Source organism: Petromyzon marinus, chromosome 6 (assembly GCF_048934315.1).
Source record: "Petromyzon marinus isolate PM22_M1 ecotype Great Lakes invasive population chromosome 6, UKy_Petmar_22M1.pri1.0, whole genome shotgun sequence".
Lineage (NCBI taxonomy): Eukaryota > Metazoa > Chordata > Hyperoartia > Petromyzontiformes > Petromyzontidae > Petromyzon > Petromyzon marinus.
Window position 1 is genome coordinate 15,952,721 of NC_133672.1, and position 19,064 is coordinate 15,971,784.

A 19,064-nucleotide genomic window follows, 5' to 3' on the forward strand; every position below is an offset into this window, starting at 1 on the left:
ATAACGAATGAAGACGGAGTATTTTCAACCGCTCATGATTAGTGTAGCCGAGGCTTAACAAGGAACTGAACACAAGCTTTAAAGTATGACGCGAGGAAAAAGCTTCAGAGGTGTCACACATCGCAACACAGAAACACAACTATATGCGTCACATCCAAACAAGAACCATCTCACGCCTGTCGGTGTCACAGCAGCATTCCGGCAGCTCCTTCGCGTCCCTATGAGGACAGCTGCTGTCCATCGTTAAACATCCAGCAGGAGTTACACGTCTGAGCGGCAGGCTGCTGGCATTCCATCAGACGAGGAAATCGAGGGCAACTCGACGCAGGAGCAGCTCGTGGTGTGAATCGAGAGCCGGCGGAAGCGTCCCGTGTGCGCGTGACGCAGTGCGGCCCCGTCAGCAGCTGCGCCCCACAGCCACCAGCAGCGGCACTAGATAACGGCCGCCCTAAATAACGGCCGCGTGACTCGTCGCTTGTTATTTTGGGAAGGCGCTGCAGCCTGCTCATAATTTGTTTTTTTTTTGCACTCGCCTTGCAACACACGCGGATGGACAGTGGTGCACCAAACTACGCGCTCCTGCGTATGCGGCGAGTCGGTCAGAGTTGTCATTGTAACAGGGCCCTTCCTCCATCCACAAACCACTACTTTTTGCGAGTCGGGGAGTGTGCCTCCTGGCTCTGGTGAAACGATGACCTCGAGTCGCCATCTGCTCTTGACCTCTCCTTGGCTGCTCAGTGAGCAGTGAACTTATTCAGTGACAAAATACACTTCCCTCAAAAGACGAGGCTAAATCGTACATCAGTCGCGTTTAAGATGTTGACAAATAACTACAAAGTAATAAATACTGAACGAACATAATTTCTCACGACACAAGGGTGTTGCTTTTGATTATGTTGGTGTTCATCTCACGGAAACATTTTAAAGCACCCGTCTTAGGTATGGTGTACATTGTAAGTCCACACCGCGTATGCGCTGACTTGGAGGTGTGAAAATAAAATGTCACGCATTTTTTTTCCTTTGACACTCTAACAATATTTTCAGAAGAAGTATTAAAGAGAGAGCATATGCTTACGCAAAGTGCAGCACTTATCGAAAAGCCTAAAACCGGTCCATTATATATTATTCTACACACTTATCTGCAGTTAACAGGCAAAGCCGGGCGATTTGCTATTTTGATAAAATCCACACGGCCGCAAACCTACTGGCCACAAAACCACTTTGACACTCTCGCACAGTGACTACAGTGCACTCCAAACTGTTGGAAAATGAAAAGTCCGCAAGCAGCCAAAGAGGCCGATCATCTACAAAAAAATACACCGCTGACGTGGGTGAATTGGAAGGCATTCACGACAACGCCAGCGTATATACCTGGCAGCTCACATTGTGACCACCCCACCACCCCTCACTCCACCCACAGCTCCCCCCAAAAAAGCACCATCTCCTCTGTAAACACAAAGAATTAATAGACCAACCGCCTAAAGCTTAAATGAGCTATTAGAAGAAAAAGCGAGGAGCGTAATTATCGCTGCCGCACGCAGCTGTTCACAGCATCGACGGGAGTTAACAGTCGGACGGGTGCAGCAAACAGCCTGCAGCTGCCCGAGGAAAGCAGGCTGTTCCAAGGCAGCTGTGAACACGACTACTATACACATCTGCTCCGTTCAGCTCCGTGGGATCGCACGGACGCACAAGGCGCTCTCTGTCGTGCGTCCGTGTGGCCGACCTCACCCCACAACTCCTCCCCCCCATCCCCCTCCAGAGGAAAATGTCGTCGAATAAACAAACGCAGCTGCTCCCTCGCGTCGTCAACTCCTCATATTTTCACAAAGCTGGCAAGTCCACCAGGGAAATGTTATCCGTAGGGCACGCGTCTCTGCCGCAATTTTCAATAACCATTAGAATTCGCGCGACCATGCCGACCCCGCCTTCATCGCGGAAGCGGAGGACTGCCGAGGGCTATGATTTTAATCGCCTGCAGTAATACGAATCGACCTGAAGCGCATCTATCGCGGTGGTGTAAGATGTGCGTCGTGAGACGGGAGAGCGGCTGACCCACGCCGTGCCGGCCTTCAAGGAGCAAGTGGGCGCTGGAGGAGGCCGTGTGCTCGGTGGCAGATGACGGAGAGCTCTGCATGCTGATATGAGCTGCCCGTCGGAGGCCGTAGGACTGCGAGGAGGGCTGCGTGATGCAGCACTTGTCGTAGTTTTAAAAAAATTAAAAGAGACGGGAGAGGCGGAGGTGGTGGGGGTGGGGATGTGGCACGCACGCGAATGGACGAAGTGCGGTGCTGAAGAGCGCTCAGTGTGCGTTTGAGAAACACGTGCTGAGCGTGAGCCGTTGCGTATACGGTAGACGATGTGCATTGTGTGCCTGCTCCACTCGCAGGCTATCCGTCAGCTGTGCCGCGCTCAACCTTGGCGAGGTCTCAAGTCAACCGTGCGCGAGGCGCAAAGAGTACAGCGGCTGTCCAGGGCGTAATTTCACAATATTCATAAAAATAAAATAAAATTACCAAAAAATACAAATACTAAATTGAAAATAATTAAAGCAAAAAACCCATGACGTTTCTATCGCAATACAAGCGGTCTTCATCAAGATGAACTATTTTTATTAAAATCTATAATTTATTATTCTTTTTTTTATTTTCTATCTACGTGACTTTACCGAAAGAACCAATAATATAAATTTCTGCAGTCACAAAAGCTTTAAGTCAAAATTTCACAATATTCACTTTCGAGAGTATATGTATTTTTTTATACATGTAAAATATATTTTTTTATTCCTAAGTTTTCCATATCTTGCCCTCATTTTATAGTAACATCATTATAAAATATCCACGGGTCTTTTGTGGAAGCCTCAGGTTGAAGTGTAGGCTATGCGAAGAAAATCAATAAAGCTGGCAGTCAGTGAGCCAGAGGCCCTGATACTCGCTCAAATACACATTCTTCATTAACCCTTGCCGATAACATATATACATGCATGTTAATTACAATATCGGTAATGGTCTTTTCTCTCAATTTTCCAATATGCCACTCTCATATTACATTCCTGTTAAAATGCATAGTTTATGAAGAGGTTGGCGAGTTTAATTGGATTCATGATTAGGCACCACTGTCCCCCCCCCCCATCCACCTACCCCCGCAGTCCGCTTATTTATAAATCTATTTACCCCCTGACCATGTGCCACTGAAGAGGATTAGTCCTGGGTCCACACACCTGGCCGTGAGGAGGTCCTGCAGGTGTCGCCAGCCGTCAGCCACCTTGCTCAGCTTGTACTCAATCTCTGAGGCTGTGCTTTCGCTGCTGGCGCCCATAAGGAGCCGTCCCATCTCGTCCAGATGCACGTGGTGCTGGGCGCCCGCGTTCATCTCCTGCTGGTATTCCTGGGTGATACGCAGCAGCACAAAGGGCAGAAGAGGCTGTGACGGTACTCGAGCAGTCGTCTTCTTTGACACAAAGCAGTGCAATCATTGATTTTAAGAAAAGCAAGAGCTTCGGATTGTGCAAAGGTGTAGTTTTTTATATATATACACACCTTTTGAAGTTTTTCAAGCATCTCCTCAATGCTCACGTCTCCGTTGTGTGTCACCTTGCTCTCCATCTGCCCGAGCCACTCGCACAGCTTCTTGTACTTCTCATTGAACAGGGACCACTTGTTCAGCCTCTCAGTTATCATCTGCTTGCGTAGTGACACCTGAATCGACAATCATAAAATATTATTATCTCCAGCTCAAAGTGACTCACGTGTTCTAGGAGGCCAAAGCTATAGCAGCATATGCAAAATGATACAAAGACAAATATCCCCCGTATAGCCTTAACAGACTGTTGGGGCAAGTGCTGTTCACGAGCACCTATGAAGGCCGGCACGGCACAAAAGGGGGTGGGTGGCCAGCACCACGCCCGGCCGCCTTTGTCTCCCTAGTAGAGATGTTTACACATCGCACCAGGAATTAATTTAAGGCTGAGTCGACCTAGGGGAAACCCTGGACCGATTAAGATAATCGTTATTGGTGTTGGCCGTGAGTGGGAATCGAACTTGGGTTGCCGGGTTCGTAGTGCAGCGCACCAACTGTTGCACAACCACTCCTCATGGTATACATAGACACACATAGAACACACCACATACACATCAATAGTTTTTAAATACTTGTAACTTACTTTAGCTCAGAAGTATTAATTGCAAAGCAGGGTATATGCTTAAGGCTAGTATTTATTTTCATAGTAAAACCGGGTATTATGTTACCTTATACGTTGGAAGGTGTTCTTATCATCATGATTAGGTCGGTGATCTTTTTTTCACAAATAGAGAGGGCGTTTGATTGTGTTTGTGGATAGTAATGTGATCCTGACCAAATATGTGTGGCGACGTGCTTCATTAACCCGACACGTTCAGACAAACTGTCACGTAGTGCCTAAGCGTTTTAACACTCCACTAATTACTATTTATTGTGTACATTACTATACTTGCGATAAGCATGACGTTTTGTCAGATCATTACCTGGCCTAACTGCAAACATCAATGATGATTCATAACGTTGACTACGAAAAGTACGCGTTGAGCGGAGATGATTTGAGGTAGGCATCTCATCCCATAGACACGGGTATGGGGTATTCCTACAAGCATATATACTTTACATTCACAAGTAGTACGATATTATTGCAGACCCAGATAGACGTGGTCCTCACACAGTCTTGGATAGGAGTAGTGTACTTATATTCATGCAAACGAGGCGTGTCCTCAATCTTACTGACCGGGAGGATGCCCTGATATCCATGGGTGGGTTAATTTTAGGTGATCTTTTTAAGGGGCCCACCTGCTGGCCGAGCTCCTCCCACTGGCGTTGAAGCAGCTCCATGCGCTCCTGCAGCCCTGAGATGTCGTCCACCCCAAAGTGCCGGGCCAGGGCGTCCCTCATGGCGGTCAGCTGGGCTAGCTCGGCCGCCCACTCCTCCACGCTGCTTTCCAGTTCCTGGGGGCACCATCAAGTGCACGTTGGGCAACTTAAACCTTGGCTTCCCTCGGGAGCGTGAGGCCAGGTTTCATACCGAGTTAATGAGCATGTTTCTTCCTAGGAGCATTTACTTATTTAAAAAAAAAACAAGTAGAACTACAATGGAAGACAGAAACCGTTTCCTATGATTGAATGGGCATGTGGTGTGGCACATCAAATAAAGGATATGTTTATTGAGATATCTGTCTCAACCTGGGTTTGTTGCTACAATGCCATGGCCTATGACCGTGCTCACCTTGCAGCTGACATTCTCAGATTTGAGGTCATCATGGTGCTCTGGCAGAGGTTTTGAAAGTTTGATTTTCAAGCCTCTCAGCTTCTCCAGTGACTCAGCCATTTCTTTCTCACAACTCTCCCACTCCTGTAACAGAGTCGTAAGAGCACAATAAAAAATACCATACAACATAAACCGATTTATCACGTAGGCTTTCGCAACCTACATCATCCACAATACAGGTTTTTTGGTTTAGATCGTGTAAATATAAATGTGTCGTTAAACCCACCACCACCCGACACAGCCAAATTAGTCATGTGGATTTGCTCTCCAACACACCGCTGTGCTGTACTAGTAACAAATTGGCACGTTTTGTTTACGTAACAAACCTTACTAATTGGCTGTGTCGGGGGGTGGTAGGTGTAACGACGCATTTACATTTACGCGATCTAACCCCAAAAAAAAACCTGTATTATGGAAAATAAACCGACATGCAAAACGCACCACCAATCCCATGAAAAAAATGTTGGTGAACTCTCTCAGACGTAACACTTATCTTAATTGACCACTTTTCCTTGAAATGATCTGCACTGTCACGTGATCCAGAAGGTCAGCCATGTTGTCACACCCTTGTATTTATAATGCAACGGCGAGCCAGGCTGACACCAGCACGCCTGCAGGAACGGCCCGCTGGACGGCCCCCTCTCCGCCAGCGCGCCGCGCTCAGACGGCACCCACCTGCAGAAGTGTGGCGACCTGGCGGCGCCGCTGCTCCAGATGTTTCCCGGCCGCCTTCCAGCTCTGCTGGAATCCCGTGAGCTCAGCCTGCAGCTCCTCCTCCGTGGACGCGTCGGCCGACAGCAACAGCTGCTTGCCCGCCTCCACGCTCACGATGTAGTTACCTTGCTGCCTCAGGAAGGCCTTCTCACGCATCTGCAGGCCGCGGGAAGACACAGCGCGATGCACAGGCTTCATCAGCGAGGCTTCTGTCCAATGTGGGGCTTAAATCAAGTGATAAAATGTGAAGGGTGTGGCTAAACAGATACTGTAACATTGCTTGAGCCACGTAGTGACGGACATAGAGAATGCTCTTAATTAACAACGCTGATGCTAAAATCATATAATAGGCTTACATTTATATATATTTTCATTTTCATAGAATCATAATCAGGGATCATCTATCCGCTGCTAGATTAAGGTCTCTCCAATCCGTCACCATGTCTCATGATCCATCTAGCTCTTGTGCACGAGCGGATCTCATCACTCCGTCTTCTTGCAGTGGAGAGCCTTCCTTCCATTAGCTTGTGTGCGTGAGCTTGCCTGGAGGTCATCAAGGAGTGCGCGGGCCTGCTGCAGGCTGAGCGACCTCGGCGGGAGAGGCTGCGGCCTGGCGAGGTCGGCCCATTGCTCGAGCCTCGCACGCAGTTTGGCAGCGAGCTCCTGGTAGCGCTGCCACTGCGCCAGCAGCCCGTCGATGATGCCTTTTCGTTGCTGCGCCCGCCGCACCACGCCCTGCCACTGGTCGCTCAGCAGCGTCAGCTTCAGGTTAAACTCATCCCTGCGTGCACACGTGTGCGGATTTGAGTTGCATGAGCACATTTACAAGCGTGAGTGCGTTGCAGCGGAAGGTAAGTGCGTGAGAAATAATTTGCCGTGTGCACCGAGGGCAGAGCGGTGCCAATCTCGACAAGTGCACCATGCACCCCTTTCAGGATCTTCGATGCACTGCGGATTGCCTCACCCTGCCTCTGCTCAAGACCATCTCTTTCTCCGGCTGCCTCTTGAACTGTCTTCAACCACACCGTTACCATAGCATCATCTCCATTGCCAGTCCTATAGCCTTCTAGCCCCTCACTGCCTCCTCTAAAAAAGATAAATGCTCCTTTATCCCCTTTATTTTTTGACGTACGTGTGTGCTCGATTTTGTACAGCATCTTGAGATGTGGTCACATTTAGCCACTCTATGAATTCAACTCATAACTGTAATCTTTTGCCATGCGTTGCACAGAGAGAGAGAGCAGTGACGAACCGTGCTCTTACCTATCCTCCACCTCGCCTTGGTCCAGGAGACTGTGTCCGTCCACAATGATAGAGTGAAGGATTTGCTGGCGGCTGAACATCTCCGCCTGGAAGAGCTGCTCAAGTGTCCAGCCCCAGGAAAACAACACCACACCGCATCTCAACAAACTTAGAGCTGACATAGCCACTCTTCTCCTCAGAAAAACTAACATTCCGTAGATCATGGCTCAAAAGGGCCTTTTGACTCAGCACGACAATGAAATAGCCAAGTGGGTCGTCTCCACACAGTCTACATCAATGATGCATACACAGTGGCGGAGCGTCTTCTTAGAACGTTGACCGAATGGGATAAAGCACATCTTTACTATACATTTACAACCCCCCCACCACCACGTAACACCCTTCTTTTTAGAGATAAAACACTTGAATCCGACCTAATCAGCCACTAGAGAATCTTATAAAGGGAGGGGGGAGATTGAAACTTGATTATAGCACCCCCTTTGTTGGAAGCCAAAAACTCCCCAAAGTACCTTGAGAGAGCAGCTTACCAATTTCACTTGACTGACCCATGATGTGTGTGTTGAGATTCCAATTTTGTTTTAATTCATATGTCTTGCATGTACTTGTTTAACACGACGCCTGTATCCAATCACAATTTTTTACACACGGGTGTAGTCTTGAATTGAATCAGGACGCCGAATTGGGACAATTCATCAAAGTGTGAGGGGTAGGGGTCAGGGCGGGGGAGTAGGCGGGGCTTAAATAATTCCAAGCTTGGCCACAGCCCCCCGGTGGGCATTACTGCAGGGGCAGTGCGCCATGGGCAATGGCAAGCGCCGGGTTCAGAGGCTTGCCTCGTGGGAACGCTGCTGTGCCAGGAGGGCATCGTGGCTGCCAGCGATTTCTGTGGCGAGTGCGCCCTCCGTGTGCTCCAGGAACTCCAGCCAACTCTCGCACTTCTCCAGGAAGCTCTGGCGCTGCAAGAGAAACGCCTGCAGCTTGCTGCAAAGCGCAGCGCAGGAAGGCGTCGACATGGCGAGTAAATATCAGTAATGTTCTCCAGAAAAAAGAAATCGTCTTAAATTACGACTGCATTTCTGTTAGATATGTGATGGTTCAACGCTCCATTTCAGAATTGCGACTCGATTCACGATTCGCTTTTTTTCCATCAACATCTTTTCTATCTCGTTTTTCTTTTTTTAACCAATTTCTATCGTTCTTTGTCATCCCTTCGCATTTCTTTACATTATGAATCATCAATTGTGACACACATCAAATCGATGCATGCATTGTGAGTGTATGAATAACTCCCAATCACTGCATAGTTACACTGCCTAATTTCTTCCATGAGATTAAGATGTATCATGACACATGAGTCATCAACAATTTATATCATCAAGCGTACAATTCACTGCTACACCACAAAAACCGTGAGAGACGGTGGCAGCCTGGTGAGGCCTTCAACCAAACATTTTTTTTTTATCACTGCTGACGACGAGGAAAACGTATAGACCACCACCGACATCCGTTCACTGGCTACAGGTTTTTCTGGAATTAACCGAGCGCAGAGGCCACGGAATGCAGTGGGAAGCAGGGCACACCTGAACCTCTCGCAGGTCTGAGCCGACAGCAGTGTCCAGCGGCGGTTGAGAAGCTGCAAGCGCCGTATGCTCTGGTTGTCCAGGGGAAGCCGGTAGCCCAACTCATTGAGCCGGTCCAGCTCCGGCACAAAGCCCCCAAATTTCAGCATCTGCTCCTGAATTGCAGACACATCACCCGTCGACGTGTGTCTAATCCGATAAAGGCAATGCGTTAAAATACAGCGCAACGGGGAAAGATCTCTTACTGGGAAGCTGATGACTTGGCCGGGGTATCTAAGCATGTAACGAGCAGCCACTCTCACCGTTCAATGGACTATCACAATTCGGGTTCACGATCCAATTCAATAATCAATTATTTGATGTGATGAAAATATCAACTGTAGTGGCTGTGGAGATCACATGACCCAATTGTACTCAATATATAAGAAAGGAAATCATGAACTTTCATGCACGGTATTTTCATGTTATGCATCGTGAGCGTAAGGATCAATTTTAATAGATGACTTGATCTATCTTTAAATCCCTCAGCACAATCATTACCTTGAGCTGCTGCATCCTGTCCTGAATGGCTTGCTGTGTGGCCGTGCTGTTCGGATCGTTGGGCTTGAGGACCTCCTCTGACTCCTTGGCCCATCCTTCAAGTGACTCCAGACTCTGGAAGAACCTGTTGTTTTCCTCCAGCCCACCCTGAGCATAGCAGGACACGCAGGTATATTCCATCAAAATCTTTATTTTCTCAAAGCAGGCAAAACGAGAATGTGGTCATTTTCAATGATGGTTGAGTAGGTGGATTGATGAACGCACCTGTAGGCTGCCTTGTTGGCGTGTCAGTGCCTGCTGCAGGTTCTCTAGCCGGAGAGTGATTGCTGCAAGTTCTCCCTTGATCCGAGCGGCCACCTTCTCATCGAGCCGTGCCCTCAGCTGCTCCCCGAGCTGTGACAGCTCCACCAGGGGCCCATGGAGCTTCTCCACTTCACTCTGCAGGGCCTGACAGGACACAAATGTCAACATCTCGCAATAACCACCTGACAGAAAATGACGTAAATCAACAAAAAATTACCAAAACATGAAACCGGCTCAACTCTGCAAGGGGGTCCTGGAGTTACAAACCAATTAAAATACGTGACACAGATCAAAGGAAATATTATTTTGTTACCATCTGTCTTGGGGTACAATTCATGTGGCTCTTTCGGCCGTTATTGCGCCGAGATTTGTCAGAATGAGGTACGTATTTGTATGGAATTGGTTCCGTTCTGCATTTTGCAATTCCTGTGCAGCGAATTCGATATGAAAACACAACACCATTTGACGACTAGTCTTTTATGAAATTGCAGTTACGGCATAAAGTACGTGGGGTTAGTCAGGGATTACGGCAGAGTACGCGTGTGCGTGTGCGTGCGTTCGTGTGCAAGATGGACATTGCCTGATTGATCAGCTCGGCCTATCGCTTAGGCTAGCACGCAAAACATCAACACGTATGGCCCCCGATTTCCAATGGCACTCTTTGCCTACTTATTACATGCGGGGCTTTTTTTCAGAAAGTGAAATTGCTTTTGTTGGAATTTCCCACCTAACGGTGAAGTTTCACAAAAGTGTGAAAACAATAATCCAAATGAATCGGGCCTTTGGTTTTTAACTAGTAGAAAATGAGCCAGAAATTCATGGCACGAATCACGATCCGCTCGCCGCTTTGCCCACCTGGCATTCGAGCAGTGGCAGTGCCACATCCCCGTCGACGCTGTCCTTGGCGGAGGTGGTCTTGAGAAGCTCAGCGCTACGCTCCTCGTGCCGCTGGAGCTCCTCCTCCAAGCCGGCGTGCCGGTCGCGGTAGGTGCTCCACACGGATAGCAGGGCCCTGCACGAGGCCAGAGCCTCCACCAGCTCCCGCTGGAAGGCGCTCCACCTGTGCGGGATGTAACAGTTAATGGCAGAACATCTGAGCGGTTCTCTGTCCGTTTACTTGAACAGAGTGGGTCGTTTTTTTTTATTTCAGTAGGAGCCTAGTACAAAGCATGAACCGCAACATGGGGGGTACAGAAACTCCGCGGACATAGGTTCCGAACGCTGTGCTCCTGAATTTAGAGGAAGGAGGAGTTTGGGCTCGCTGCCCCACCGAGTGGGGACTGCGAGTGGGGATTACAGGAATACCATGCACTTTCGTCTGGTTAGGGACCAGAGCATGGACGAATGTCAAAAATGGACGAATGTTAAAGCAGAGCCTTTATTTAGCTTGCAAATTTATTTTGGCCGGCGAAAAACGTACATGCAAATAACTACAGTAACTCTATAACACGTGCGTGCGAAACCTAATGAAACAGAAATAAAAGAAAAATAAACATAAGGATGAATAAACACTAAATAAATAGACGAAACTAAATATACAAAATGATACCTTGAAATATTTGTATTCTTGCGTAAGTAAACACTGTAGTATTTACTCTTTGGTTTTTTCGGTAAAGTCATGCATTTGTTTTATTTGATTTTATTTCTACCTGCGTGACTTTACCGAAAGAACCAAAGAGTATGGATTCCTGCAGTCACGAAAGCTTCAAATCAAGACTGTAGTATTATACTGTTATCACAAAAATAACTATGAATTGTTTACAGTATAATCACAGAAATAAGTACAGTATGAATAATATATGAATAAACACAAATATAAGAGATGCTCACTGAATGACTTCTATTCAAAGACTGAACGAAAAAGATGACACGTGGCGCCAACGTCATGGAAGGTTTTGGATGAAATCGGACGAAAGAGGAAAGCACGTGGACGAAATTTGTAATGTCATTTCCTAGGGTAATATTACCAATAACACAGTACTTTAATGATGATTTTTTTTTGTAATTGTGCATCGTAAGCTTTCTTGGGGTGGTCTTTGAAACGATATACGCGGTATGACTGTCATTCTTATTATCTGGTTATTACATCTGTAGTGTTTGACTTTACGCGGACAACTTCTGTCTTTCTTCAAACACCGCTTTATTTACATCATTCAACATGTCCTCCACACTCCACAGTATCCTGGTCACCACGGCCCGCTCGCCGTGCTCCGCCCGTCTCGCTCACCACCTTTGTCTCCCCCACTATTCACTTCACTTCTCCGCACACAGCGTCTTCACCACACAGCGAGTCCCCATTCAGCAACTCCGCACACAGTGTCTTCAGCTCCGCTATCGCTACGCTCTCTCCACTGCTGGCTATTCTCCTCAGCTCATCCGCACACAGCGTCTTCGCACACAGCGACTTCGCACACAGCGACTTTAGCTACGCTATCGCTACGCTCACTCCACTGCTAGCTATCTCGTTCACTATAACTCTGTTAACTCTGCTGTCTCTTCTCAGCTCCGCTTTGCTCTCTCCACTGCTGGCTATTCTCCTCAGCTCCTCCGCACACAGCGTCTTCAACTTCAACCCATCTCCAAGCTCTTCACCATTCAACCACCTCTCAACAACCCCCCCAGTTGACTCCGACTCCCGCTCTTATACCCGCTCTCATTACACCCCCAATTAATTAACCCGCATCTCAACCGACGCTCCGCGTGACCATCGCACCTGTTTCTCGCCAGACTTCTCGACGCCTCTCCAGCCCCAGCAACAGTACCAACCAATCACCGCCGTTGTTGATCTTCTGGCTTAATTGGCCCAACCGTTACCTCATCATTTCAGCCTTTGCACCTGGCTGTCCTAAGACGACCCACGATGTTTATGCCTTCTCCATAGGCCGACCCCAAATAACCCCACACTGTCCGTGTGATCATGCAATCGCGCAGTTTCCACAACACACCTTCGTACTCCACTACCCATCTATAAATATATTTAATATTGCAGTTTGCTGGTGCTGCGTTGAGCCTCACCTCTCCGTGACATCTCGATGAGTCGTTTTAAGGCTCTCGTTGCTCGCCGGGTGGAACCCCTTCGTGAGCTGCTCCGTGGCAGCGCTGAATCTGCCGATGCACCCTCCGTACTTCTCCACCTCTTCCTGCAAGGTCTGCGGGGCCACACCGAGCGCGGCTGTCACAGTCGTACCACGAATTCGGCGGCACGACGGCATCGCTTCTGTACTGAGGTGCAGCGGGAGAGACACGCACCTTGAGGTTCCCTTCCTGACACACGGTGGCCTCCAGGGAGCCTGACAGGGCCTGGTACCGTGCCAGCTTGTAGCTGTTCTCCATCATCCTCCCGTTCACGTCCTCCAGGGCTTCTCTGTAGAGCCGCCACTGCTCCAGTGCGGCCTGTAGCCCGATCTTCAGCTGTCCCACCTGCAGCAAAAACCCGCTCCACTCGGTGCATGTCCACAGCACCCTCCGCTCAGACACTACGTATGTAACAATGCGTCGTCTTTTGAAGAGCGTGTGTACAAAGCGATTATTTATACAAATAATGAGCAGATACTATGCAGTTGATAAACCTAGGCTTAGGGAGTGAATAAGGAAATACATCTGAGAAAAAAAACTAATGCACAATGATCCAAATTAGACAGTATAAATTAAAGCAAGAGAACGATTATTAAATCAAATCAATCACCCCAAACCATGACATTTCATCAACTCATTGCAAGTGTGAATGGTTACCATCATACACGCTTTCTCTTATCTGTAGCATAGTTAAACCAATAAGGTTATAACAATGTAAAAATCCAATCAAAGCCTCTAATGACACTGTTATATAATAACATTGTGAGGAATGCATTTATGTGACCTGATGGTCCACACTGGCCCAGAGCTGATTGAGGTCCTTCAGGGTGGACATGACAGCTTCGGACACCGCAGGGCTTCGGCCCTGCCCCAGAGAGAGCCCATAGTGCTCAACCTTCTCCACCTCCTTCTCTTTCACCCGCAGCTGCTCTTCCATGTCCTGAGGCCAGGGAATCAGAAGAGTGCTCGTATAAGGACCACGTAGCAACGGGGTTAGCTCGGCGAGAGAGGCACCACTGGAACGCCGTTTGACTTCGTACGGCGTGAAAGACGTCAAACATACATGCGTACCGGCAAAACGAAGAAAACTGACCTGGCACTCCTTGAGCGCCGTGCGGACAGACGCCTGGTCGCCGGCACGCTGGAAGCCCTGCAGCCGTGTGCTCTGCTCTTGCAGCCAGCAGCGCAGCGACTGCACACTGCTCTCGTGCTCAGCCCAGCCATCCAGGACAGCCTCCAGCTCCTGGACCTGTCAACCCCAAACATGAATTATCTACTGAAACGGTCAGAGAAGAAGGTAACGGTGCAGATTTAATTTCTACTTACACAGGTTATGTGGAAGGATTATTATGCAATCGATGAATCGATATTCGCTTCATCGATGAATCGATATTCGCCTCATCGACAAAGCAAATGTAAAAATAATTCACATCGGACAATAAAAATGAGACGTAAGACAGTCGATTATCAAAATGAACCGCGATCCCAAATTGTGACTGGATCATTCACGAGGCTGCAGTTGGAGGTGTGTGGAGTCCTGAGGCTTCACGCAGACTCTTGCCTTGTTGGTGACCGTGGCCTGCAGGAGCTGCCAGCGTTGGTTCATGGTTCCCAGTCGCTCGGCAAAGTCGGTCTTGTCACTACGCTTGCTTTCCACGTCCTGGCCGCTCACGTGCTGCATCGACTGGTTCACGAAGTCGATCACCAGCTGCTTGCTGCCCAGCTCCACTTTGTAGCCCTGCGATGGAACAGCAGCATCCACCGCGAACAAAGCGCATCGCTACTAAGCACTGCCGCACTGGCAGAGCAATGTCAATTGTACATTTGCAAGTATTTCTCTAAATTTCGATTTAAAGCTTTCGTGACTGCAGGGATTCATCTTCTTGGTTCTTTCGGTAAAGTCACGTAGAAGGGAAATAATAAAAAAATATTGTTTTATTTTTTTATTATTTTATTACGTGACTTCACCGAAAGAACCAAGAAGAAGTATTTCTCTAACACGTGTAGACGAGTGGTGGATGACGGGATGTCACTCTGGGAGAGAGAGTGGATGACGTCATGACGCGGGGATATAAGGGGGTACCCGTGATGTAAGGGGGGGTCGTCGAGCGGGGCCAGGATCGAAGAGAGTTGAGAGAGTCGGGACCGGGGTAGGGAGAATTAGTACCAGGCTAGGGGGGCTACTTCACCCGGCCGACCGAGTTAGATGACCTCTCGGTCGGTGCTGAGGGAAGGGCACGAATAGTCTGGGAGGCGCTAGGGACCTCCCAGTACCTTTTCCCCTGGGGAGATTCTAAGTTGCCAACTGTTAGGCGTAAGCCCTTATAAGTTCCCGGCATTAGCCCTTAATAAATCTTGGCATTCCTCCCCCACTAAAGAACTGCGTCTGCGTCGTCTGTTGCACCTCAACACATGTAATGAGTCAAACGAGAATCCGTGAAGTGAGAGTGTCTCCGTGCTTAAACACGGGATGGGCACTACTCATCTCTGGCCGTGGATATTCCACATTCCTTCAGTGGGTGCAAGCCTATCCATGCAATGTTTAAAATTGTAAACTGTAACAGTGTCATTGCTTAGTCGTGCAAAAACAACGGTAAAGATGAGATCAGGACTCTAAAACTTCCATCTGCATATGCATGTGGTGCTATTTGCAGATCCACTCCTCACCCTGTACTTCTGGAGGTGTCGCTTGATAGCATCGGCTCCCGCCAGATCCTGAATCTTGATCTCATCGTCCTTCACCATCTGCTCCATCAGCTCCATCCAGTTTCCCATCTCGGTCATCGCCTCTCGGGACGGAAGTCTCTCCATCTGTGCCTGGAAGGGAGCGGACACGGGCAAGCCATGGAGAGGCCAGCGACAACAACGTACATGGAAGAAATATTTCCCTGCAGTGCCACCAAGATGTCACTGAGATGAAGAAGCGATACATTTTTGCATCACACAAAAAACAAATGGAAATGAACCCGAATGGAACAATTCGTTCACCTTTCCCGTGTTTTCAAATGAACCCATGTTTTTATATAATTTTTGTTTAAAATTACATACATTCTATCCTTTCTCTCTACTCTAAGTCACTGCCTAAAGATTAGCCTATTGCACCACCTCTCTGTTATTAGGCAGTATTTAATCGCTGCTGGTGAGATATTTATAGTTTGAGGAAGTAAAACTCGAGTTTCCTCTCATCAAAGCCACAAAACACATCTCAGCCTTTTTCTGCTTGATGGCCCTGGCCTCCCTTGTGATCACGAATTCCCGTCCGTGTGCCCCCCACTGCAGCCGGCGAGCCGTGTCGATGTGCCCGTCGCACCTGCTGCAGCTTGTCCTGCAACAGGGGCACGAGTGCCAGCAGGCGGCACCAGCGCTCGTCCAGCTGCGCCAGGCGAGTCCGCACGTCAGCGACATCCGCCCGCTTCAGCCGCTGCAGCTGGCCCCCCGTGCTCATGACCGACGCTTTCAGAGCCACCCTGGCGTCTACCTCTTTCGAAAAGGTCTGAGGGGGCAATAACAGGCACAGTTACCGTCGATGTGAACATTGTTGTTGCAACATCACGCAGAGCTGTGCGCCGCGTGTCACTCGGCTCGTATACAGTTTCCCAGTTGAATTCTTGCAATGTGTATATAATTACAGTGCTTCGTAGGAACAGTTCAGTCTGCCTGGAAAAAATATCAGAGTGTGGAGAAACAACGAACCAGGAAATCTGACAGGTGCTGGCGTGTCACATCTGGGTCCTGCGGCTCGTTGTGAACGTGCTGCCTCCAGATATCCACTTTTGCCTCCGAGGCCTCGAACCACTCGGAGAGTTCAGCGCTCTCCTTCTGAAACCTGACCAGTTAGCATACGAAATCAAACGCGAATTCTCATGCCCTGCAATGACATAACACCGGCAAGGCAACGCAACAACAGGTGTCAATCTCTGCCACGGGCCACCGGGTGCGAGCTTGGGCAACGCAGACCTGGCCGAGTGCTGAAGCAGCGCCTCCGCTCGCTGCAGCTCCCGCTCGGTGCGCGCCGAGGTGCCGAGCCAGCGCTCGCCCAGCTCCGTGAGCTGCGAGTCGAGCGCGGGGCACGACAGCCAGCCCAGCAGCTGCCGCCCGTCCTCCAGCACCGCGTGCAGCCGAGGTTGCCTCTCCGCAAGGCTCTCCTTGAGTTTCTGTCGTTAACGATTGCGGCGCAGAGCAAAGCACGCACAAGTAGAGCAAACAATTAGCATCGGTCTTGGGGACCTCATGGTATCGTGGAGTACGTCAGTGAAACGCAGAAAGTCACAAAGGATATGCCATGCCCGTGAGACCAATGCAGTCACAGGTTTAATTTTACGTGGAGGTAAGTCAGAGTAGCATTAATGGCACAATGTCGGCAGCACAGTGTAAAGTGGCATGATGTTGGTGGCATGTTGTCAGTGGAACAGTATCGATGACACAGTATCAGCAGCGCAGTAGCAGTGTCACTGCATGGCAGCGGCGGTGACCTTGTAGAGGGCAGCACGGTTGGCGAGCGCCTCCTCAGTCTCATCGTGCGTCCCGCTCGTGGGGAGGCCACTCTCCATGGCATGCAGTTCTTCCTCCAGGCTGCGGCACTCCGCCTCCACAGAGCCCCACATCTGCAACGGAGGCAGGCGGTGATCACCTGTACACCGACTTCTCCGTTGGCAAACGCTTCATTGTCATGACGCCAGCGTGACGGTTAGCGGCACGGCACGCATGGTAGGTGCGTAGCGGGGAGGGAGACTGCAGAGCAAAGCGAGGCCGAGGTTGAGCCTGCCGGGGCGAGGTGTGACGTAGCCGCGCGCCAGCGAGGAGGGCACCTGCAGGATGCGCTCGAGCTGGACGCCGCGCTCGTGCGCCCTGTCCTGCAGAGCGGCGGCCGCCGCCAGTAGCCCCGAGCGCAGCTTGGCGTGGCGCTGCCGACTCCCACGGCACACCCTCTCAGCCAGGCCCTCTACACTCAGCTGCAGCCCCGCCAGGCTCTGGAAAAAATCCTGCGAGTGCGCACGTCAAGCACACGTCAAGCACATGGGGGTTTTTAATTAGTTAAATGTACAGTGCGCTCAAGTGCATTAGATGGCTCCCCCCGCAGGGCCCGGTCAGGGGTGCTGTGGTGGTGAGATGTTATCTCCCTTGCCTGGTATTCAGGAGGTCATGGGTTCGATCTCGACTCTGACGCCTGGATATTTGAAGCATGCGTGCTCTCCCCGTGGTCGCGTGGATTTTTGTCCGGGTCCTCCGGTTTTTCCCTCCACATTTAGAAACATGCGTTGAAGAGTATTTGGCTGCTATTGATTTCCACGTGATAAGCCACTTTGTTGAGCTATCATTTATGGCCAGGTCGCTTCTGAAAAAGAGCTTCATAGCTCAGTGGGCCTTACCTGGTAAAATAAAGATATGAACAGTTTGATCGTGTCCTGCCGTGTGAGTATACTGGAGCCAGTGTGGCCCGTTACCTTGTGCTTGTGTAGCTGACTGGAGACTTGCTCCCGGCTGCTGGCCGAGGTGTGCGTGCCAAACGCCAGCTTCTTGTTTCCCATATCGATCATGTCCGAGAGGTCGCGTAACGCTCGCTCCAGTTGTGCCTCCAGTGCCAGGTCATGGCCTAACTCCGCTCGCCGTGCCCCCAGCAGTCTCATCAGCTCCTCGTACGTGTCCTGGCAAGGCAACAGCAGCAGCAGCAGCAGGCATACAAACACACACGCATTGTCTCATAATTAGCTTTTGTGTTTTAACAAAACATGTTTTGGTGTTTTAGTTCTCAGTTAACCCCCTATTTCAGAGACAATGGCCAACGATGTACAGTAAGATAATGAATGTCCCATAATAAGCAGAGTTTGACAAATGCTGTTCACTCGTAACATGTTTTTATTCTTGTAGTCTACTCGGACACCACGCACTTTTTTTCTTCATGCATAATAACGATTGCATGTAACATCCGCTTAATTAACAGTGCGATAAGATAAGCATCCATTCATTAACTAAAGATATATTTCCGCTGAATATATTTTTTTTACATATAAAAAAATATATAGAATTTCAATGCAATATTATTTAGATTTGGCAGTTCAAAGACATTAGTGCTCTGTCACCTGCAGCCTGTGAGATTCCTGCAGGACAGCTGGGTCGAGCTCCTCATGGTGATCCTTCAACGCCGACACACGCGTCTCCAGAGCACGCAGGCCTGCCTCCAGATCCTCCAGCACCTGCACACACAGGGCACACGGTACACGTGCACATCACACACACCAGGATTCCATCACATGACGCAGGGGCACACATCACCTCACACACCAGCAGTCATCACC

The 19,064-nt window shown here is 49.4% G+C and overlaps 1 protein-coding gene across 5 annotated transcripts in view; it reads right to left on the reverse strand.

Moving 5' to 3' along the window:
* SYNE1 (spectrin repeat containing nuclear envelope protein 1) overlaps positions 1 to 19,064 on the reverse strand; it is a 153,353-nt gene that overhangs the window by 22,370 nt on the left and 111,919 nt on the right. For all 5 annotated transcript variants that reach the window (XM_076065126.1, XM_076065125.1, XM_076065129.1 and 2 more), the window contains 25 exons: positions 18,849 to 18,962; positions 18,213 to 18,413; positions 17,577 to 17,750; positions 17,241 to 17,372; positions 16,726 to 16,922; positions 16,462 to 16,594; positions 16,079 to 16,261; positions 15,436 to 15,585; positions 14,330 to 14,506; positions 13,862 to 14,017; positions 13,553 to 13,708; positions 12,943 to 13,113; positions 12,709 to 12,842; positions 10,549 to 10,753; positions 9,655 to 9,837; positions 9,391 to 9,537; positions 8,851 to 9,005; positions 8,104 to 8,251; positions 7,271 to 7,365; positions 6,551 to 6,788; positions 5,969 to 6,163; positions 5,252 to 5,377; positions 4,819 to 4,974; positions 3,540 to 3,698; positions 3,221 to 3,387 (listed from right to left, as the gene is read on the reverse strand). In XM_076065126.1, the coding sequence (XP_075921241.1) occupies positions 3,221 to 3,387; positions 3,540 to 3,698; positions 4,819 to 4,974; positions 5,252 to 5,377; positions 5,969 to 6,163; positions 6,551 to 6,788; positions 7,271 to 7,365; positions 8,104 to 8,251; positions 8,851 to 9,005; positions 9,391 to 9,537; positions 9,655 to 9,837; positions 10,549 to 10,753; positions 12,709 to 12,842; positions 12,943 to 13,113; positions 13,553 to 13,708; positions 13,862 to 14,017; positions 14,330 to 14,506; positions 15,436 to 15,585; positions 16,079 to 16,261; positions 16,462 to 16,594; positions 16,726 to 16,922; positions 17,241 to 17,372; positions 17,577 to 17,750; positions 18,213 to 18,413; positions 18,849 to 18,962 (4,052 nt within the window). The remainder of the gene's footprint in view (positions 1 to 3,220; positions 3,388 to 3,539; positions 3,699 to 4,818; positions 4,975 to 5,251; positions 5,378 to 5,968; positions 6,164 to 6,550; positions 6,789 to 7,270; positions 7,366 to 8,103; positions 8,252 to 8,850; positions 9,006 to 9,390; positions 9,538 to 9,654; positions 9,838 to 10,548; positions 10,754 to 12,708; positions 12,843 to 12,942; positions 13,114 to 13,552; positions 13,709 to 13,861; positions 14,018 to 14,329; positions 14,507 to 15,435; positions 15,586 to 16,078; positions 16,262 to 16,461; positions 16,595 to 16,725; positions 16,923 to 17,240; positions 17,373 to 17,576; positions 17,751 to 18,212; positions 18,414 to 18,848; positions 18,963 to 19,064) is intronic.